The following is a 24759-nucleotide window of genomic DNA, read 5'->3' on the forward strand; positions in this document are numbered from 1 at the left end:
CCATTTCCTTGTCTGTTTACTCATATGTCACCGATGTGGTGGTAAAGAGGTCAAAGTGGCCAAAAACAAAGCACATTTTGAAGTTAAAAAAGCTTTTATCTGATCAGTATCTATTGAGCAGCATGTGGTCAGCTACATTAAATAGTGGAAAGCAACCTTATGACCCTGTACATATATGATGTTAAACAGCCAGAACAGGGTTCAGCCAGGACAGGATTAATTGTTGCAGTAGCCAAGAGGAAGGATAGCTAGGACCTCGAGGTTATTCTACACCACCTCATTCCTTTTTCCAGGGGTTTGGGAGAAGCTCCCTTCCAGGTCAGGTAGTGTGGTAGATGAAGCAATTGAGTATTGTTGTGGCGTTTTCCCATGGTGAACATGTGAATAATTTACCTCCTTCTTGTACACTTTGCCATTTGTATAGAATTGTTGATGTTACTCTTTCTTTTCTTATCTCATTGCTGTTTCCCTTAAATTTTTCCTATCTCAACCTATGATCTCCATCTTTTGTGGCTCCAGTTCTCCTCCCCAGTCCTGCTGCAGGGGGAGGGGAAGAGAAAAGGGGGAGTGAGCAGTGCACAGTTTGGAGTGATTTAGTGGAAATATGAAGTTGAGGAATAATACTCCTTACCATGGCACTACAGAATTGTTAAATTATAATACTAGAGTTTTCTTGCCTCACTTGCTATCTGACTTTAGTTAGAACTATACTAACACTGAAACAAATTCCTGATATCTGAATGTACAACTAAAATTCATTAATGACTGTTATGAAAATCTATCAATAAATCAGTAATATTTTTCCTAATTTGAATATTGAGTAATGTTACAATACTTCAATATGCTTCAGCATAAACTGTTGTAAATGGAAAGGATTTACATATCACTCCTCCCCCACTCCAGCCCAACAGGTTTTAACTGTGAAATTTTGTAACGTAGATAATAAACATAAACTAATAAAATGATCACTGAAGCTCTTCATCATAAAAGATCATTAAAAAATTTGCATAAGGCATACACTTCAACTAAATGAAATGGTTTCTCCACCTGCAGCACAATGAGAAATCTCAATAAATTAAAGAGTCCATATAGAGTCAGTACATGTCACTGAGATTACTTACATGCTCATAATTAAGTTTGAATAATGTTTTGTTGTGCTGGGACTAATGACCCTTGCAATGCAAAGCACAGAACTGCATCTCTGAGAAGCTAAACACCTTTTACCACTTAATTCAAAGACACTTGCAAGCATTCTGCATCTCCCAGGCTTGGAACTGTAACATATGTTAGGGTACTTTATATTGCTAACATTATGGCTGGGTTACAGACACATCAATCACTTTATTAATTTATGTTCTTCTGGTCAAGGAATTCTTACTTATGGCCATTCTTCTGCTTAGTGCATCAAAGTAATTTGAAGATTTTACAAGTTTATGTTTAGCAATTCACTTTGAAATATGGTGAAATAAAAATAGGCAACAAGCTCTATCATTTCAACTCGCAAATTGCAGTTTCAAGATGCAAAATGATCACTGAGGTTTAAGTAGAGTTTCCTGAGAGGTGAAGCACTGACAGATTAAATAGCTGTATCTATGAGGTATTTCAATTTTCTGTTTGAAGCAACCAGGTTTAAGTCAAATGGCACAATAATGAGATGAACCATCTGCTACTGTATCTTGGAAGGTAACACTCTCAATTTCTAAACATTATCTATACATTGTAACACCAGCAGAACTATCGTTTTTACTGGGAGACAGAAAGCAAATTACATTTATATTCAAAACCGTACCAAGTATGAGTATTTTTTTTTCAATAATTTGCCAGGCTTTAAAACCAAACTGCAATTATCTTTTTAAGGAAAAATATGACTTACTTTTCCTCTTTCAGTATTTACCAATGTAGCAAAGTACTTGTTGTAAGAAGGCCTAATGGTGTATTAAAGCCACAGACTTCATTAATCTACTATGGTCTATTACAAACCTTCAGCAATAAACACACAGTGGTTCAAATTACAGTATATTTGAAAACATCTTCTACTCTAAAAATAATTGCATCCCAACGAGGTGGCCACCACAATTTCAAATTACACTTCACTCTATTTTCTAAAGAGACAGATAAGTCCCAAGAGTATGACTTAAATTTCTGACAAGTATGGCAAGCTGATAAATTGTGGACTTTAGAGGTTAGTTTCCCTACATATGAATCCCCTTATAACTAGAAGATGTAAGTACTGTCACTAAAAACGACTGCTAGAAGAAATAATTTGCTTCAGATTATTAATATGTTCCTTTTTGCTGCTTTTATGTTGCTTTTTTTAAAGATACCACACATGCATTTCACTCTATCATCTTACTTAACTCTGGCAATAAACTAGGAATTTAAACTTATCAGACATATGGTTCTGCAGATTGAAAGCTTTCAGAAAGTGACAAGCTAGTAACAACCCAGATTGCAATTAAGAAGTACAGAAGTTTTAAATCAGGAGACATTGATATTTGTGCTGCCATTTAAATTAGTAGATTCATTAAAAATAATTTAGAAATAAAAATCACACCATAAAACACTGGCAGGACATCTTCATACTTCAGAAATAAAGCAAATTACATTAACTCTGATGTGCCTAAAACAGAAACCAATAACAATTTACATTTTTTTCTCTTATTAACATCTTCCTTGCAAAGCTTTCATTTAAAATGTTGCCATGCAGGTTCCATTTCTAAAAAGTACAGGGAACGCAAACATAGAAATCTTCAACGTTCATTGTTCACCAATTATGAAATCTACCTTCCTCTTTTCTTCCAACAATCTCATATTTTGCTTATGGCAAATGTATTTTCTAAGATTTTCAAATGTTATCTGATTTTCCTTCACTGTTTTTCCTATCTTCATTTCCTCACTTCCTCCCCTCTTCTATGAACACATTTGCTCTTCCTCCCTTAGATTTTGCATTTCATAATTTGATATTTGAAATTGAAGACTAAATATCCCAGTAAACACCAGGGATATTATACCTCTGCTCATAGAAAGGTATATATAACTTTATAGTTAACAAATTTTAATTACATTAGATAGGACATACCTGCGAGCACTATGCAAATAAAAAATTGTATTCTTTGTTTCCACAGATTTCAAGGTTAGGGAAATGGAAGTTATTCAGTGTGACAGAAAATGTGTTTGGAATTATATATCTTCTGTCAACAGGATTCTTAAATTAATTGGTCTGCTCTTTAGGAGTTTTTTCTTCTTCAGTATAAAAAAAATTATGACCTCAAATGTCTTACCCTCAAAACATGTTATGTGAAAGCACAAAGCAAGTTATATAACAACAGTGTAATTTAGAACTAATATCAAGTCTGAGACCAGGCAAGCAGATTTCTTTGAAAAATGAAGATTAAAAAATTTATGGAGACTCAATGAAGCAAACTATTTCATGAAAATAAATTGATTTTCATTAAAATGCTATTGTGAAGACAATTATGAATTACTTTCTACTTAAAAGTAATTGTTGGAGAAAAGCTGTATAGCATTTGCGAGGTATAATGCAGGCAGAGAGCTATTGTTTTATTACTTGTTTTTTTCAAATGAATCAATTAATATTTGATTTCAATCATAATTAGCTAAGAAGCAAAATTATTCAAAGATGAGATTCAACTTGAGCCACATCTCAAAATTATTGTACAATCCATCATATAAGGTAATGTATAAATCTACTTTTGCAAGATTATTTGAAAAACTTTGTCTTGCCCCCCATTCCTACACCAGGACAGAGTTATTGTTTCTTTGAGGTTTTTTTTTTAATCTCAAGCAAACAACTGCACAAGATTCTGGAGTTAAGGGAGAATTATTACTTCCTATTCACAGCAAGCTTTTGCAATAACACTGTGGAAGAAGATTCACAGAGCTAGAATTTGAGATACACCACTTTGAACTCTTAAAAAAAGCACCCTGGAAAGCTTCGAAGAAAGGGCCTTGAAGTTCTCTGGAAAGCAAAAAAACTTTTTTTAAAGGAAAGAGTGAATTTTCCATCCTTGTTATAGCTAGCACTTCCCCTCAAACCCCCGCATAAGACTGGAGGAGTTTGTCAACAAATTCCCTCTTGTCCTACTTTATGTTTGCTCTCATCACAGTCCTTACTACCGTCCTGGAGTCTGAAGTAAAAAATAACACCTTCTGTCACCTCAGAGACTATGCACCTACTCTTTGCCTGTGCTCATCACATTCCTCCCCTTTCTTCATGTTTCCAGGTCTCTGTTCCTCTATCACACTCCTCAGGGTATCTTCCTTGAACTGTGTAAGTTTTTCCTGGTTATGTATCCATGTAGAAGAACTAATCACTTTTCTCTTATGTAGATTCTCTTTGATTGAAAGTGCTGTAGTGAAGATAGGCAGTAAGGCACTCCTTCCCTCCTCACAACTGATCTACCACACACACTAACACAAAATAGTAAGTCAAATAGATGTGAGCTGACTCACACCTTAACAAAGTAACACAATGCCTATGAAAATATCACACACTATGAAACTTATCTTTTAGGGTTATGTTTTCACTGGGTCAGAAAAAGTACTGTCAGTCCATGGTGATTATCTGTTTTTCTTGCAAAGAGAAAAACTTGTGCATGCTTGCAAATTCCCTTCAAGATAAATCAAAGCTTGCTTATTAATTACAACATATTTTATGATCTGACATCTTTTGTTGGTGATTTTCCCATTACACATAATTGAGATTTTAGATTTCAGCATTAAAAGAATAATAAATTATATACCTAATATCTGAGTCATGGCACTGATCCTCGTGAACTTTATGATACATTAGATGTGTATTATTCACAAGTTTTCAAATGCACTATAATGACTAATCTCATTCACCCAAAAATATTTCAGTAAGTTCTTTTAAAGAAGCATAATCAATTTAAAAAAAAAAGTGAAATCAGTATTTTTCTCTATTTTTATGTTCATACAACAAAACAAACTGAAAATATAAAAGTCATATATAAATCTAAGAAATACATTGATTAAAAGGTTGGATTTTTTCAAAACACATCTGTTCAGTCCTAACACAATTTCATTAGAAACAAGATCACATGAATGCTGCTCTGAGAGCTTATTTCTTTCTACTGACAGAAGACAGTTGAACTGACTAGCTTGGACCTCTAATACAGAGAAATCACAGAATTTGCTTCAGAAGTGTAACATGGGTAGAGTTACCTGAACTGTAGTGGTGAAAAACACAGTTAAACCTGTGAATTGCAATGTGTTATTAGTTACAGAAAAGAATAAATAAATAAGGAATTAAATGCTGAACAAGAGAATTAGATTCACTGAAATGTGCTCTATTACTTCAATAATAATTTCAATAAAGACCTAAAGGGACCATTATTTCTCATAAATGATATATAATCTACTCTTTATGTAAGTTTAATTTCATGAGTCAGATGTTTTTAATTTTGTCAAACCATGAAAAATCAAATGGCTACCAATATGATTTAATTTCTGAATAAGTAGCATATTTCTGCTTCATTGATTCTGGTTAAATTTTGACATTAATTCCATACCTGTTCTGTCAGATGAAACTAGACAAATATTAAATATTATCAGATGAAATTCCTTATTTCTAGAACTTCCTGCCTTAATCTACTTCACAGATGACTAAAAGGACGACTAAAATTCTTAACAAAACAACCCAAAACCATTACTCAACGAAACTTCCCTTCATAGGGCTCCCATGCAGAAACCAAAGTGACTAAAAAGTATTATAATGATTTACATACTTTACTACTATCACCTGTATGTGATCATGCATCTAAATAAGTAATATATGGTTCTGACCCAGGAAACAGAGAATCCATCATAGAAGGCCAATTGTCACTGAAGTTCTTAGGAATCAACACTTCGATGCTTTCAAAAGGACCACTTATGAAATAAAGTTCCATAGAAATACAGAATAGAATGTAGAATAATATCAATTCAAAATCTAACACGGTATTTTTACTTGTGGAGGATATAAAGGATTCATGAGATTATAATTTAGATATTCCAAAACTGCCTTACCATGGTGTAGTTGTGAGCCACCTTCATAAGTTCTGTGCACCCTTGTGCATCAGCAAATGCTCGTATTCCTAAACAGTTGGATGGGTGCAAAAGCTTCATCAGAAAATGGCAGCAAACCTCTACTACTTGAGGGAGCTGGAGGAGGCAGGCAGCTGCTAGAAGGTTTTCAATGGTGTCCTCTTTTAACTCCAAGCAGCCTGAAAAAAAAAAAAAGTATTGATAACAAATGCAAACTTAGTATTTACATAACATGCTGTATCAAAAGATGTTTTTATAAACAATCATAGCTCTCTATAAATAACTCTACAGAAAATGTGAAGAAAAGGATTAATCTCCCTGACTGAACACCCCAGTGACCTGGAAATGACAGTATTAGAAATATTTCTTTCTAAACCACTATTAATTCAATCATATACCAGGCATAAAAAGAGAGACTGTACTGTTCGAAATGGAAGAGAAGACTTGGAATATCTTGATATCAGCCAGGCTGTGCATGGTTTTTTTGTAGGATTTCTTTTCTTTTTTTCATTGAAATATGTGATAAAACTTGTGTTATCTTCAGTGGTGCAGAGCAAACCTCACAGCCATTTACTTCCCTGAAAAATACTGAAATAACTGCCTAGTATAGGATGAATAAACCCCTAAACACATCTTCAAAACAAGGCTTAACAGTCTTTAAATGTTGTGTTACTTATTTGTAATGCGACTTTCGGATTAATGTTATCTTAGTAACATATGGCAGGCTTCTCATAACACATAGTTCCTCTAAAATAATTTATATTAGGGAAAAGAACCATTAATTAATACTTATATTGAACTTAATTTTGTAATTTCACATGTCATTAGCCTTACCTTTCAGACTGACACACTTTTTAGTAAATAAAAGGTAAAACAGAATAAAATATTTTTTAAAAATAATTTATTTTAGGCTGGAATATGTAATTTGTTATAATGCCCGACCCAACCATAATATTAAATTTTATTTTTACATTAGAATCCTATAAATCTCTTACATTAATAGCTTTAAAAACTACTACAGTAGTTTCACGAATACAAGCCGCACGGATTATAAGCCGCACCCCCGGTGCCTCGACAATGTTGCTGTCTTTGTCAATAGATAAGCCGCACCCCGAATATTAGCCGCACTTTCGTTCGTCGCGAGAATCCATGCGCAGCTTTCACAAATTGGCCAATTAGTAACAGGATCGCGGCATAGCGGGCTTTACTGGCTCGGGGCGGGGCCAGGAAGGCTCGGCCCGCTCATGGTTGCCGACGGGGCCGGGTGGCCCAGCTCAGCGCCACGGCTCGGCGGGGCTGGCTGGGTGGTGCTGCCGCCGCCGCCGGGCTCGCTGGCCCCCCTCTCCCGTCAGCACCGCCCCGCTGCCGCGTTCGCTCGCCCGGCTGGCAGGGCTGCCGCCGCCGGGCTCGCCGCCCGCCCCGCTGCCTCTTTCGCTCGCCCCGCTGCCGCTTTCGCTCGCCCTGCGCCGCTTTCGCGAGCGCCGCTTTCGCTCGCCGAGCGCCGCTTTCGCTCGCCCCGCCAGCAGGGCTGCCGCCGCCGCCACCAGGCTCGCCGGCCGCCCCCTCCCGTCTGCACCGCCGCCGCGTTTCCTCGCCCTGGCCGGCACTGCAGGCCCCCGCACCGCCGGGCTCCCCCACGCTGCTGGCCCCGATTCTGCTGGGCTTCCCCCGCTGCCAGGCAGCCCCACCCGCCGGCCTTCCTGCTTCTGCCATGCTCCCCTGCACTGCTAGCCCCAGTTCTCCCGGGCTCCCCCGCCATGCTGGCTCAGGCTCTGCCGCCCTCCCTGCCCCGCCCTGCTGGCTCAGGCTCTGCCGCCCGCCCCCCACACTGCTGGCCCCGCCTCTGCCAGGCTTTCCCACCTCTGCCGGGGCCGGCCGGGCTCCAGCTTGGCTTGGGGCTGCCGCGGGCTCTCACTTCCGTGTTGGCAGCTTTTAGAATTTTGTTAATAGATTAGCCGCCCCGGAATATTAGCCGTACTTCCGGGTTTCCACCAAAATTTTGGTCAAATTGGTGCGGCTTGTATTCGTGAAATTACTGTAATTAGAGATTACAAGGATATTTTGGAGAACTGGGAAAAAAGAATAGGAAAATAAAATGTGCAAATATAATACAAATTTTTAAAAAATACTTCTGATTTTATTGTTTTATTGTTTGGAAAAATAATTTCCAACAATAAGAGGCTTAAGTGTATATTGATCTTTCTCTTAAGAGTATTACAGTTCAACACCTAGATAAACTCACTCTTTTCACCACACAAACATTGCATTTGTTGTCACACGGAAAAAAATTAACCCAAAAATCTTAATAATTCTATTGCACAGCACTAAGGACTTCTAAAATCCTCAATTTCACAACAGCATGCCATTGAAAAGAAAAGACACTTTATACTGCAATACCAAAGCCAAAACACAGTAACATTAACCCTGCACATGTGATCTTTTTTCCTTTCACTGTATCTCGAGCTTTCAATATGAGATGGAAATTATGAAGTTATACTTTACTAGATTTAGTTATAAAACATCCATTTGCAAAGGTCAGTGCATCAGATCAAGCATACAGCCTAATTTCAGTGGGTTTCCTCTCCTTATTTTTATTCTTTTATTAATGTCCCATGAGTTTTTCTTTATGTTTTCTAACCTTTTCTCACAATTTCTGTACACCACATCTTTATGCAATGTGGTCAGAAGACACACTCAGTAGCAGATTCTTGGCTGACCCATATATTCATCAGTGACACTCCCACATTTCCTGCATACCTGCAAGTAATGGTTGGCTCAACACAGAATCTATTCTCTGGAAGACAGTTCCTCTCTACAAAGTGGAAGCATTCAAAAGATAGTTATTTTTAGGTTAAAACTCACAATCCTGGTATCAGAAGTAAAAAAATTAAAATCTGCAAAACATCTTTGAAATATAAATGAAATATAAAAAAACCCCACCCCAAAACCCAAATGAAATCAAACAAACAAACAAACAAATCTCATCTCCTTTTCTTACATGCTGTCGATTTTTCAACAATGAGCTCAAAAATGTCTCTAAGTCTCTGGCTCTACAAAACTCATCTAAGTATAGAAAGAATCATTTTCAATATCCAGACTTTGTGAGGAAAGGTAACAGTCTTATGGTTTCGCCTTTTTATCATTAAAGGCAGCTACCCTTAGGAGAAGAAACCAAAGGAATCAATTGAAACCACCTCAATCTGTTTGTTTTCAAACTGAGAGATCTTCTGCTCACTTTAAAGTACATTAGTCCTGGTACATTATTAGCTGGAAAATAGTAGGATTAAACTAAGTTTAAATCAATAAAGAATATTATCTGTTTTATTAATCATCTATTTCTTTATGTAAATAACATGGACATTTTGAAGAAAGTGTTTAACATTTTATAGAAGAGTGTAAACACATTTTTGCTTTATATTTTAATAGAAGAACTAAACATACAATGGCTTCTGGTATATCTGGGGATATGAATACATTATAGCTTGACTTAATTTTAACTAAATTCAGAAATACAAATTTACTACTCAGTATATCTATGATAAAAGCTAGAAAAGTACACTCAGTACAAGGTAAAGAGTGCATTGTTCTTCATTGTTTTAGCTTCAATGCTAGATAGGTTTTTAATCCATCTAAATGCTTTCCAAATCTAACTTACTTTTTTTTTTAAAAATCAAGACACCTTCATAAATTTGTTCACAAGGGTTGTATTCTCTTTTTCAGAAGAGTGCTATGACATTTTTATGCAGTTTCCTCTGGTAAATCAAGTGGTCAGCATGGTCTGAGTTTGAAAAAAAAAAAAGCCGTTAAGGGGCTCTGTATATAAAATATGAAATCTTCAGACAGTTTCATATTGGCAATTAGAAGATCCAAGCATCTATTTAAAAATATTTAATGGGATATTTAAGGGGCATTAATACTACTGCTTCTTCAGTTCACCTCCCCCTCACATTTTTATGCAATAAGAAGCTTGCACAAGTGTCTTAGTCTGAGAAAAACAAATTAACTAGAGCTTAAAATCTCCCTTGTATTACATTAATTAAGATGAAAAAATATGAGGAAAAACAATCAAAAGAACTTTAATGTATTCTAATTGTATTCTAAATTATAGCCGTATTTGTGAAAAATTTTATGTGCATTGCTTATTCAGAAATTAAAATGCCTGCCTTTAGCATGCAGTCTCAAAATGACTACATAAATTTTATTACCTCATTACCAAATGTGAAGAACAGATAATATAAGAATACTCTGATATTCTTGTTCTGTCATTAAACCTTTTCTCAAGTTAAGGGACAGTTTTGACTTGGGGTGGTTTGTGGTTTTGTGTTTGGTTTTTTTTTAAAATTTGTTCTTGTTTTTGTTGTTTGTCAGTTTTGGGGTTTTTTATGGTTTTTATTCTCTTTTCTACACTACTGACTTTAAACTACTTTAAACCTAGTGTTGTTTACAGGGAATCACTGCATCTTTGCCCACCTTTGTATGATGTTAATAAGGTCAGTGCGCATCACAGAAACAACCTCCAACATCTATTGATGAACAGACTGAACCTGAGGTGGGACAACTCAGTAGGTACAGATCCAGTGCTCTGTGTATAAGCAATGAATTTTAACTTCAATTTGTAACACATCAAAATACCATCTGACAGCATCTGCACAGTAGTTTTTTTTCTCTTTTGTAATTACACACTTACCCATTCATTCATTGTGAGACTTCTCAACATTCCTAAGAGGGTTGTAAGTATGTACAAGGGAAATCACAGGAAGTGTCACAGAATTAGATACAGGCTAAAACTAATTCTTTGTAATCAGGTATTTATCTTTTTAACCTCTCTATTTCATGTGTCTTGATCAGTTGTGTTGCAGTTTTAAAATGTTGACAAATGGAATTATTTCTATAGGCTAATCAGTTTTAGCAGGTCTAATTATTTTTTTTTTTAAACAAGGCAGTGAATGTTATCAAGATATTTATTTATTTTATGCACAGTAGATTAATTGACTACAATAAGAAATTGCTTTCTTGAAACAGAATCTAATTCCTTTGAAGAACTGAAAAAGCTTATTAAAAAGGTGCTATGCCTCACACTGCTATAATAAACCTTTTTGTCATTGCTTATCTTAATCATTCCAAATCTTAGGTACTTTGAGGTAGCCACCTGACCTAATCAGCCAAGATCTCCTTTTACAGTCCACAGAAAGAAACAGGAGGTCTGAGAGTGGTTTTCACCTGCTCTGTTTCAGTCATGTACTGCAGAATGAGATTAATCACTCCCTGAACGGCTATTACTTGATTTTAGCTACAAAAGGAGCACCTTCATTTGACTTACTGAGATGCTATTGATATTCATATTTGTTGATATGAATTCAGTTAATCTGCTTCCAAACAGCACTGGAATCATTACAGTCACCAGGCTTCAGGTGATGAAACACTCTTTGGGTTAAATTCTGATGATCAATTCTTTTCGTTATAGTCAATTCCTGGTAGCGACACAGTGTGTAAAATCACCTCTTATGTCTAGTCATGAGCACCAGTCAATGAAGAATGCCATAAAAAGTATCTTCTGTGTAGTAGAACGTCAAAAGATAAATTCTATGTTGTATTGTCTTCCATCAGTTGTACTTGAGGAAGAAGGCATTCTATGGCTAATTGTGTTTAGAATCAGAATGGTTTGGGTTGGAATGGACAGTAAAGATCACCTACTTCCAACCTGCCTGCCATGGGCAGGAACATCTACCATTAGACCAGATTTCCTCCATCCAGACTGGCCTTGAGCACTTCCAGGGTGAGGCATCTCCAGCTCCTCTGGGCAACCTCCTGCAGTACCAGACCACCCTCCCAGTAAAGAGTTTCTTTATATTATCCAATAGAAACCTACTGCTTGAAGCCTTTGTTCTGTCTCTGTGTGCTCTTGTACATGTGTTCCCACTCCAACTGTCTTGCAGGCTCCCTTCATTTAAGTATTATTATGTATAAAATGATTTCATAAATTATTCCAGAAACATAAATATGCAGCTTATAAAAAATGAAAAAGTCCCCGTCACATTAATATGAAAATTCTTATAAATTAACTATATTCACTCTTTTAAAATACTATTACTAGTACAATTATTTACATGTTAATGATATATCTTCGAGTAAGTGGACTAAACTGGCCTAATCACATGATCCTTCATCAGTACTGCCAGTCTCCTTTATTTAAATAGCATGGAAAATTACATTGCAGAGTGATAAGGAAATGCTATTAACAAATTAAAATCCCCCTGAGCAGGAAACTTCTTGGAAATATCTGGCTAAATATCAGAAAACTATATTTACCAAAATAATCCATGGTTATCTTTTCATCTTCTGTTCTGAAAAAAAACCCTCAAAACTACAAACCAAAACACCTCTGCTATATAACTGAAATGTTAGGTTTTAAAGAAATTTTGTCCATTAACTCATATACATCAGATTTTTAGAAAGAGACATTCAAATGTTACATTCTCTTTATGCCATTCAGTGCCTTAGCCCACTTTATATACTTGAACCTAGACACCTATAAGATATACATGTAAATAACAGGACAAAAAGCAAATTATTTTAGCTGTGAGTCTCATCTCCATAAAATCTTTTCATCAGCTGTGTAGAAAGATATGTTAGTAATCTGAGATAGAAGATATCTTTTTCCATTAGTTATAAAAAAAACTGTAAAAATATCAACAACCTTTTTGGAATTATATGTTAGATATTACTGGTTTGTACTTGTACAGATGACCATTATGTTAGTAATTTTTTCACCAACAATGCAGCCAATATACAGTCATTGCATTTGGAAATCTTAAGCTTAATTATGAATATAAATGGAGGAATAAAACCTCACAGGTTAAAGCAAAGAAGAAAAAAGCCAAGACAAAAGTTACCTCAAAAAATACATAAGTATAAACAGCACTTACTATTTAAATTTCAAACAGCACAAATCTTGCCTTCACAAAATAGACTGGGAGATGACAAGAATTATTCCAGAAAGCTCATTTCATCTATAAGGCCTTAGTTTCCCTTAACTGTTTTTAGTTAATGGACTCCAGTACTTATGTTTGCTTCTAGACTGTCTGTTCTGCTCGTCATGCTGCACACATCAAAAGCCACTCCAGCAATTCATGTTTGTAAACAAAAGCAAACTTCAGTTTGAGAAGGGGTTGGGGGGGAAAAGCTTCATTCCACAAGACTTGTACGAAATATTGACTGCATGTCGGAGAGATGCAACCTTTCTATTACACAGAACCCAGTCAAGATTTGGCCTCTGGTAGGGAAAAAAAAAATTTAAAAAGCCACAACAAGGAAAATAATGTCTCAAGGACAAAGGAGTCAGCTTTCAGGTTTGAAGGGGCAGTATTTTATTCTCCACATCTGAAGCCAGCTCAGTAGCAGGAGCACTAACCTCTGCCAGAATAAGCCTCTTAACTTCTCAGGCAATGATTTGGCAGCTTGTGCTACAGTAGCACACAGCAGTTCAAATCCATGTTAAAAGAACAAAAAGTTATAGAAATGAACGCATCAATTGCCAAGAAAATATTTTTGTTTATGAGTCCACCTTACAGAATAATGAAATCTACTTTGGGCTGGATTGCCTGCTGGCAGAAGTGAGTACTCCAGTGGCATCCTGTTCTGAGGGTACATTTTATCATAGTTGCTGTCAGATGGGCACAGAACAGAAAGGCAGTGAAGGTGTTTTACAATGCAGGAACAGGAGTAAACACATGAAAGGTGAGGACCTTTTTCACAAATTACCATTGCAATTTTCATTATTCTTTTGCTTATGCTTGGAACTGGAAATACACAGCTAGGCAGCTGAGCTCAAGAGAGTGGATATGGGTACAGATCTCCAATGTAGGAGCTCCAGAAAGAAACACATTAAAGAGGCAGACTGTCCTACAGCAGCCTGTCTGGTCACTTCACTGATGCCATTTAAGCAACAGGTTGGCATGTGCCAGATGGCAACACAGAGGGATGATACCCCAAAGGAACACTCACTTTCCAGCCATGTCCTTATTAATGTTCAGTACTTGCTTTAGTCTCTCTTTGGAGATTAAGAACTTTGAGCCTAGCAATGGACAGCTTTAAAAATGCATCCTGCAGTGCACTCAGTTTTCTGTTCTTCCCCTCCAAACTCATTGCTTCTCTGTGTCTGCCTGAATTTATTATTTACTTCTCTAGAATAGCAGATTGCATAACAGTAAAAGAAAATACAGTCACTATCTATTTCTCCATAATATTCTAGGTCGTTCTGAATACCCAAAATTTATGGATATCCAGTTCAGAGCTCTTTTCTAAGCAATTCTCATATACTTTGCCAAAAGAATGAGACAACAGCTGGTTCCCAGCACATAATTGCCAATTCTGTCCCTTAATGATGTACCCAGGGTAAAAGAAGGAATAACAATTCATCGGAGTGTAGAGCTCCAGGAATGAGCAAGGACTTTGTGTTTCAGTAACAGGAATGGAAAAAAATCTGCTCCAGATGGAAACAAGATCCTCAGAGTAGAGTTGGTTCAAAAAAAAAAAAACCAAAACAAAAAAACAAAAAACAAAACAACAGCAACAAAAAAAAAAAACAAAACCAAAAAAAAGGAGGCAGTCAGTCTCTGTAGTTCATTCCAGATTTATGTGAAAGCCCACAGATTGTTTTAGAATCAGAAAAATATTTGTTGCAGAAAGGTATTTTTTCCAAGCAGGCTGACATGCACAGAGGGCAGAATGCAACAATCTGGTCCTACAATTACATTGAGGAACTTTGAAAGACTCCTGTCTTGTACACACGGGCAGTGTAGCTGAGAATTTAATCCAGATGTATAAACAAGAATCTTATGAGAAACACTATATATGAAAACATCAATCTGAAATGTAACTGGAGCAAAGGTACATATAAACTTCGAACTACTGTAGTCAATGTGGAACATCCATGTACAGATAATCTGAATTATGCCATCACTATCGCTTCTTACTTCCTAAACTGGAGCAACCCTGATAAAGAAGGTTTCTTTGGATAACTCTGCAACACTCTCTTATTGATTGCTGAAAAGTATCACATGTATCATGACACGTATCTGCTTCTAGAAGAAAGTTTCACAGGGGTTCCTCCATATCCAGAATTTAAGCTTATTCAAGGACTACAAGCACATAATTCGATATATGACCTTTTTCAGTGCTCTCCATTACACAACAACTGACAGTCTTAATTTGTCCTTTTATCACTCATCCCAGAGTTCCTGGAACAAATGATCTCCCATCTGAAATGAATGGAAATTTAAGGGTTTATTCTCTGCAAGTGCAAAGTCAACATGGCAGAGAAAATGTAATGGGAGAGCTGCAGGGAACAGTCTCCTCCAAAGAGTGCTACTCAGACATGGTCCACATTCACAGAGATCTCTAATGTGATACTACAGAGAAAATAACTCTTGAACAAACTCAACTACAGAGGTAGAGGCAAGGACCTTTACAATATCAGGGTAGTTCCATTTCTCAATGTGATCAATATATACTAGAGAAGAGTAGCCTGAAACACTGTAAAAAATGTCACCAGTACCTAAAATCTAGGCATTTGTCTCAGGACAAGATTTTAGAAAAATACCTTATGTTATATCCATTGAGTTAAACTTGTCTGGGACTTCCTTCTAGCACTGAGGCTAATAAGAATGAAATGACCTTAATTTTAATCCAAACAGTGTCATCCTCCAAACAATAGCAGTCACATCCAAACAGCATGCTGCAGCATAATCCAGTAGCATGTGATAATGCCTGGACTCTGACACTATTAATTGGTACAAGCCAAAAGTATGCTAAGACTTGTCATCAATGTTTGTTCATATAGACAACTGACTTTCAGCAATTAAAAAAAAAAAATCCCCAAACCAAAACCAAGAAATAAACCTCCTTGGGATGTTTAATTAATATAGTTCCTGTGCGGCAAGAACCTACAGGTCCTTGTGCTTAAAGGCATGTTCCTACTTGCTACATCCCTGCTGTCTGCCCTGTGTGTGTTATTAGCTATAACACTGAGAAAGACACTTGACAGTACTTTAATTAAAGAATCTCCCAAATAAAATCTAGTTAAAAGCTATACAACAGGGCTTGACCCTCCTCCATGTATGATCTATTCTCTATTTTTTTTTCAGATGTGCATAAATAAATGAAGGATTTTTAGTTTTCTATTCCTTAAATAGGTTTTGCTTTTTCAGTTTCATTAACAGTATGAAAGCACCAACCTACTCTTCTGATCACTGTCGGGAATGCATGCTAATTAGATATCCCAGTGCTAATTAGATTTTCCGATATAGGAAATCTATAGTAACTTCACAGCTCTTCTATCTTCAAAGGATGGCTCCCACAGTCACCAATAGCAGAAAAACAACAGAGTATCAATCTATAGTTTCAATCTTCTCTGAACTATTAAAGCATAATTGAAAATAATGAAAATTCAAGTTTTAAGATGAAGAAAGAAGCACTACCTAAGAAAATCAGGTGAAGAAACACTCTTCTGTATAACTGCTTATATTGAATTCATAAAAGATCAAAGATTACATATCCATCTATCCCCAGGGCACTAAGATCTCAATCATAGATTTTTTTTTTGCTATCAATCATCTTGCTGCCTGAAAAATGAAACATACTTTCTGCATAGCCATTGCACCTAAGCGTTGGCTTCAGATTTCCTCAGCTGGCTCACAGGGAGCAGATATGCAAAAGAGTAAGTTTTGTTTCCTATTAAGTTGCAGTTCTGCTATATAACAGAAAAAACATACTTTATCGACTTGAATAAACCAACAAAATGCAGCAAAGTGTGGGTAGATTAACAAAGGCCCTTTTTGGTTTTTTTACTGGTCAAACCTATCCTTCACAAAAAACAGTGTCAAAGATGTTTTGATTTATCCTTGTGAGTCTATGTAAAGAACAACAAGCATAAATATTTTGATGGAGTGTTTTTCTAATAAATCTACATAATCCATGTCATTTTAATTATACAAGTTGTAATTACATTATAATGTAGCCTATGTTGTTAGAAAATTTGTGCTTATTTCAGATAAAACAATATGTAGTCATTACATTTTTAATTTGTTAGCAAAACACTAAGTTAAATATATATAAATAATATATATAAATATATATAACATAAATATATTTAAAATATCTATAAATAATATATAAATCTATAAAAAATCCCAAAACAACCCCAAGACTGACCTAACAAAGAGTTTATAGTACATATTTTAACACATGCCAATTTTTACAGCTTTTATCAAATTCTGTTTTATAGGTACATCGATCACACAATATTAAAATTACATAATTATTCACATTGAATCTTCACAGAAACTTCAACACCCTTTATTATCTTTAAATTATTACTTTCAGTTGTCTAATTTTCTGTCTTCCTGTTACCACTCTCAGAGTGGCAGGTGCCTTCACTCAGGAGCTGTTCCCATCAAGGCTGTATCAGACATGATGCTCTGCTGGTCACCATGTAATTCTACCTGTTTCCACACATAATCACAGAATAATCTGAGTTGGAAGCATTGAGTTCAGCTCTAAGCCCTGCACAAGACCACCCACAAGAGTCACACCATGTGCCTGAGTGCACTGTTCAAATGCTTCTTAAAGTGTCAGTCTTGATGATGTGACCACTTCCCTGGGGAACCTCCTCCAGTGCCCAATCTCCTCTGATTAAGAATTTTTTCCTAACATCCAGACTAAACCTCTCCTGACACAGCTTCAGGCCATTCTCTTGGGTTCTGGACTGATAACCACTGAGAAGAGATCATTGCCTGACCCTCCTCATCCCCTCATGAGGGAGTTTGTAACTGCAGTGAGGTCTCCCCTCAGTCTCCTCCAGGCTGAACAGACCAAGTATCTGAACAGTGGGTATTTTCTCAAATTTCCACTTGTCCATATCCATGTATCACAAGAAAAGTGAACTGACTCAAAGGGAAAGGGGACATGAGATAGACTGATGGTAAATAAGGAATCAGAGTGCAAGAAAAAAGATAAGAAACTATGAATCTAGATAAGTCATGTGAGATGATGGGAAAAAATGGGAAAAAAAGTTAAGGTTTTGCTCTGGCAAGGTCAAGGGAAAACAGAATGATTAACTGAGAAGCCTAGACTGTATTTAATTTCAATGAATTGAATAAGTCTGGGACAATTTTCTAAGAATTCACGAATTACGTGAGTTATCACTGAATTCTCCATAGCACTTTTGAATACTCTTACCCTCTGTGCAAGGTTGGCCACATTAATGATGAGTTGTGTATCCAAGATATACCCACCATAAGAGAGATTGCTATTTGGATTTGGCTAAAACTGCCAGGATCAATAGAGACAATTGTGTTCCAGTGTCTGCAAACCTTCCCCTGCATTGTATAATTTATTAGCATAATTGTAGCTAGGAAATTTAGGTGCCTGCTAAGATGCAGAGAAAAGGAATAGAGAAAGAAATAATCCCAGATGAACTTCAGGAGATAAGAACACAAGCTAAGAATAAATAAGGATAGATCAGAATAAGTCAGGATAAAAAACCTGATGGAAGAGAAAAGCTAAAGTAATCAAAACCAGAATTACCTATGGTATCCAATATATTTACTCTTTTAGTACAATTTAGTAAAATTGTCTCATGTTTCCCAACTCTCATCACTCTTCTGTTGTCAATAAGTATTTGTGAAACTTGCAAGCATAAACCAAAGACATTTTTAAGTCTTATTTGGTGTCCAGTAAGAGTTAGAAAGAATAATGGTGTATTACCACTGCAGATGAAAGACATTAGAGATCTTGGTTATCATCTTAAGTTTCTAATTCTTCAAGGTTATGCTACAATAGTACATGATGTTGCCATTTCTGAGGCAGTTTGGACTGTGTGACTGTTTAAATGAATGAATACTACAGATGCAAATTCATATGAGGCAAATTAGAAAACATGGGAATTATACTAGCTGTGGAGTTCTCTTTTAATCCATTTGTGAAGTATGGCCCCTATGTACCTTACACCAAAAAAAAAGTTTCAAGTTTTGCATCTCATATAATGAATAGAGTACATCACATAGCATAGAGAAATCAAGGAGCATAAGAAGCTGAAAATCTTAAACGTTTTTTGGTAAGCAGAGGCTTGTTTCTTCTACTTTTTCATTGCCTCATCCAGTCTCCAAAGTTTTCAGAGACAACCGTAAAGTTCTTAGATAGCTTCATTCATCTTGAAAATGTTTATCTTTCTCCCCTCCCTTCTTCTGAATCTCATTGTTTTCTTAATCTACACTTACATGCTACCTCTTATAAATAATAACTCTTTTGTATCTTTCCAGGTCATATTTTAGTGAAAACTGAGGCAAAAGAACCATGCAGTACTTGAGTATTTCCAGAGTTTTCTTTCCAGGAGAAAAACACTGTCCCTTCTCTTACTTCCACTTTCTTTAACCTTCCTCTTACAAAATGATTTAACATTACACAAAGTCTTTTTTGCCGTTCTGTGCCAAGGTATTCTTGATTTTGCCCCAGTATTCCCATGCCTTTCATTCACCAAGGAATCAGATTATATCCTTCTTATGTGAACAATTTCATTTCGTAGATCCCTTGAAACCCTCTGGATGATGCACATTCCTGAGTGGCAAAGCCACAGCTGATGGGAGTAGGCATTTGCCTTTTAACATGTATAGCACCACATAAATCCTGGTCTTACATTCCCGAAACATTTATTACTCAAACATTATTCTCAAAAAGTGTATTTTTAGCTTAAATTATGTTTATTTGTCATTTCTGTTTTCTATTAAGATGGTAAAACTATTATGTCATAAAAAAACCCAGCACATATCCTGATTAAATATATGAAAGCGAGCAGCAACTTGTGATTAAATTATTGTATGTGTATTTAGAGTAGATTAAAAATGCAGAGTTTGGGGTAACCATTTAAAATTGAATGTAAATCAAATATACGATAGAATCATTATGATAAAATATGGTTAATTTAAACAATTTAAGGATGTCTTTTATAAAACAAATAGAAAACTGTATAACTTTTATACTTGTGTGATTCAAAGCAAATCTTATAGGCATTTCCACTATTTTAATTACCTTATTTTGTAACATTAACATTTGTTCTTTCAGATTAATGCACTTCAGTTACAATGTGTATAACGAGTTGCATAAGAATAAATCCCAAATCTAGAATACATTAAAATGAATTATATATTCAGAAGAGAGCTGAGTTACTGAATTGTGAGTTATTCATAAGTTTACACTTCAAAACAGAATACCAGCATATGAAAGGAAATGAAAGTGAAAACCTCCAGCTCATAATAAAACCTTTTAAAATACTTTCTTACTTAAATTTAAAATTATTTTTCCTTTCAAATTTTTAAAGATTAATGCAATTATTTAAACTGAGATTTGATTAAGACAGCAACATAGAATTACTCTTAAAAAATACAATTGTTCGTTCAGTGATCTTATATAATTAGAATTATGTGGGTATGAGGCACTCTTTTTAAGCATTTGAAAACCAAGAAAAAAAATATCATTTTCTTGACTAACCTACTGAACTCGACAAGTCTGAAATATTGAACAGTTTGGAGATGAAAGATAACAATCTGAGTTCATCCCTAGAAATGGTAAATAAGCCTTTTGAATGATCAAGATTTAAAAGAAAAATATTTAAACAAAAATACAATTAATTGGAATGTAGCAAACAAAAATATCAACATCTGCCTCTATAGGAAGTATATAATATGTGCACCACAATACCTGTATATGCAAACTGAACAAGGTCCCACAGTGCATTGGGGTCTATGCCTTCCATTTTGATCTCTTCTTGTTTGGCTTCACAAACATCACTGGTAAACATGGCAGCAAAGTAGTCAGAGACAGAACTGAGGACAAGTCTGCAAAAAAGTTAGAAACTGGTGTAATTTGCTTGGATGTATGTATTAGAAATTTCAATATATTTATAAACTTCTTTAAACATATTTTCATAATCATTAAAATTTATTAGGAGGAATATGTTATTAATGCACTTTGGCAGAAAAACACAGAATGACATTTAATTCTAATTTGGTTTGCCTCCTGTGATATGAACCAAGTAGTACTTTAGCATATGACTGTAAAACAGACATAGAAATTAGCACTCAGTCTTTCTGATAATCTTCCAATCATGCAGATGTCCCAACTATTAACATGATAATCTTTCAGTATCAAAGACAACTTAATAATGATGGGCGTTTCAGACTCCAGAGGTACTCTTCTTTGTTCTTAAGGGTTTATGTTTTTATAAACTTTAATAATAGCATGTGACTTTAAGCAAGCTATAAACCCTCCACTAAACTGTTAGTAGCTTAGCATGCTACTCACTAAAACTATGTAATAGAATCACTGTGTAATTCAATGTTTTTCTTAACAAACATGTCCAAGGAAATTAATTTGAAAATACCTACAAAATGTGCATAGCTTCTTGTTTAGGGATCTGATATAGATAAATTAATACAACAGCAAGTATCAAGTATGACTGTCGTTACTGGGGATTTAAGATGTTCTTCCAAATACCATCTACAGTGACATTTTGATCTTGTTACAACTGAATATTCACAGATGATCTTGAGATTGAAATATGGTGCAGCTATAAATAGTGCACCATGTGCTTCCATAAAAATGGTCGTGTTTCTGGACTAATTTGAAAACATGATACACAAACATATTAATAAAAGACCCAACAAGTACAACTGGAGAACTTGGAAACCAAAAGAAAAACAATTAGCCTTTAGTATATTCTCAGCCAGTTTGATCATGGCAAATTATTATTTAAAAAAAATAGCAAAGACAAACAAGTTAATTCTTATCAGCCACCATGGTAATTGATTGCCTTTGCTCTCTTAGATCACCCCAATAACTAAGTAAAATATGACAGTTTGAATTGACTTCATAATTTCACGGTGCTTTAAGCTGCTCTATTTTACCAGCAAGTAGGGCAGCTTGAAGACATATATGTGATCTTTGCCTCTAATGATGGGAAATGACTAAATAGATATAGTAGTTTTATCACTTTTCATGTTGTGCTTAACTATAGCAATCATGAATTTTAGAAGTAAACATCCTAATCCATAAACAGTTCACATTTATATTTATGCAATGACTAGAAGAGAATGGATGACTACAAAAAGATGAACTTAGAAATAGACTTTGGTGCTGCCACGAGGAACTCCTAATTTACTATTATTTTCATCGAGGAACATTTAGTTCTATGTTTGTTTATTTATTCTATCATATTTATATACTATTATCTTTGCTGTCTGTGAGAATTTTTCTCATAGAAAATCATCAGCATTTAGTACCATTTTTCCTTTCTTTGATTTTGGTGATGCTTTTATTAAAGCATCTATGAACAATAAAATCAGTTATAAATAAGCAGTCAGAAAAAGTGTTAGAAGAGATGTTGCAGAGATGTTATTTAGGTATGTGATTGAGATTTCGTTTGAGACCATTTTGCATTAGCAATTGCTTCAGATTTACTATCATTTAAATTCAGCTATTGGTATTCAACTTGGTCACTTGCCACAAGCAAGGCCAAAACCTTTGGCCGCACAAAAAAAACCAAAAAAGGACAAATGAATGAAGAAATTTTAATACACCAGTTAATAATCAGTGGAAATATTTTCAAACAGTAATATCTTTTATTTTGAATTCACATAATGTATATTCAGCAGTTACTTACTATATAATCTTACTGTATATCTTGTTAAATATAAAAAAAACAAACAAAAAACAACAGACAATAAGTAATGGAAGGATTAAATATCTTTCACAAACTTCTATAAAAATATGTGATTTTGCACAGTTTGGGTGAGGAAAGTCAAGTAAATTATCTGATGGATTTCAGCTGCAAAGGCGCATTCAGTGTACAGAAACACACAAGAGCCAGTCCAAAGTGGGGAAAATAAATAAATAAATAAATAAATAAATAAATACATAAATACATAAGTAAGACACATGTCCTCACCAATACCCATTTTTCCTAAAGGTTTATCCTTACTGGTTTGTACCACCTGTCAAAGAAGATGGTTTAAGTGAGCAGAAAGGTTCTGTGATTTAGCACCTCACCCACAGAAGCAAGACAAGCATTTGAACAGAATAATAAAAAAACAGGATTTTTTTTTAAAGTGTCTTATGTTAATCAAGTTTACAGAAATACTGAATCAGATATTTCATCCAGCTATTATAACCAAAAAAGTTAACTGATTTCAATACACCAGCTTCTACCTTGGGAAGTGCTCCGCAAGTTGAACTGAAGTGAAAGGAACTTGCTAATTACACTTAATTCTGAAAGGCGACACCTTTTGTAAATCTTTATTGTGTTCCAGGGTTGAGATGGAAGATCAAAAGTGAGAAATCGAAGAGATCAATTAATTTGTAATGATCTGCTGCTTTCTGTAGATCAGAAGGCTCCAAAAAGCCTTAAATCTTGGCTTAAAGCATGTTGACCTATTAATCAAGAAAGGTCAGGGGGCTGAGGATGTCACTTTTTTCAACTTCTGATGGGCAGTGAGAATACATAATAAACTCTTTCATCCTTGAGACTCGTAGCAGGTAACTCATGTCTTAAAATGAGTTTGTGAACCCAGAAAGATTTTCTCCAGATTAAGGGACTTCTTTCCCTTTATGACTAATTTCAACCTGATAAATTTCTGGTTACTTACTTTTATAAGTAATCCATATGACTGATTAGGGTTGTGACCTTTTATATGTCTTATATCCCAGGATATCAGATTTTATTTCAGTTTATTATAGAATATTTATTTGCCATGTTCCCAACTGTTTTCATATACACCTTAGACAGAGAATTGCCTCAACACTGATTGTGTATTTATTAATTAAAAGAAGCAAACAATGATCACTTGATCACTTAAAATCTTTTAGACAACTCCTATAGTATTTTACTTCCAGCTGAGTAGGATATCAGATGTTATTTGGACTGAAAACTCATAGGCAAGACAAAATTTTTTCTCCTAGGATATTATGCTAGTACACATAGGAGCTGAATATTGTCAAGAGCTGGGTCCATGAGAATCTCATGAAATTTAACAAGACCAATTTCAGGGTGCTGCACCTGGATTAGGGCAACCCCTGGTAACAATACAGGCAGAGGTCTGATTGATACAGAGCAGCTTTGCTGAAATGTTCTTGGGGGTGCTTCTGGGTGAGAGGCTGGACACGACCCAGAAGCAATGGCACTCACAACCTAAAAACCAAACGTGTCCTGGGCTGCATCCAAAGCAGCGTGGGCAGCAGGGTGAGGGAGGGGATTCTGTCCCTCTGCTCGGCTTTGGTGAGACCTCACCTGGAGTACTGTATAAGAACAGCTTTCATTTACAAAGATTCCAGGGGGAAAATGGTAATATTTAGAAATTTTCCACACTATATTTTAATTTTCATGGAAGTATGTATATATATATATATATATCTATATATATATATCTCTACGGACTCATGTATATGCACTCATAAGTACTATTTCTTTAAAGATGCTGCAATTTTAAACTCTGAGTTCTGAAAGGAATGAAATCTCACATTCGATGAATAGTGGTGTAATTCACAGCATAGGAAGGACATCAACCTGTTAGAGCGAGTCCAGGGCCACCAAAATGACGAGAGTGGTGGAGTACCTCTCCCAGAGGGAAAGATTGAGGGAATTCA

The 24759-nt window shown here is 35.4% G+C and overlaps 1 protein-coding gene across 1 annotated transcript in view; it reads right to left on the reverse strand.

Annotated features, from left to right (window-relative positions):
* KLHL1 (kelch like family member 1) overlaps positions 1-24759 on the reverse strand; it is a 183349-nt gene that overhangs the window by 96232 nt on the left and 62358 nt on the right. Inside the window, exons 3-4 of the mRNA XM_033053069.2 lie at positions 20821-20957; positions 6049-6245 (exon numbers count right to left, since the gene is read on the reverse strand). Coding sequence (XP_032908960.1) covers positions 6049-6245; positions 20821-20957 — 334 coding nt within the window. The remainder of the gene's footprint in view (positions 1-6048; positions 6246-20820; positions 20958-24759) is intronic.

This window comes from Catharus ustulatus, chromosome 2 (genome assembly GCF_009819885.2).
Source record: "Catharus ustulatus isolate bCatUst1 chromosome 2, bCatUst1.pri.v2, whole genome shotgun sequence".
Classification (NCBI taxonomy): domain Eukaryota; kingdom Metazoa; phylum Chordata; class Aves; order Passeriformes; family Turdidae; genus Catharus; species Catharus ustulatus.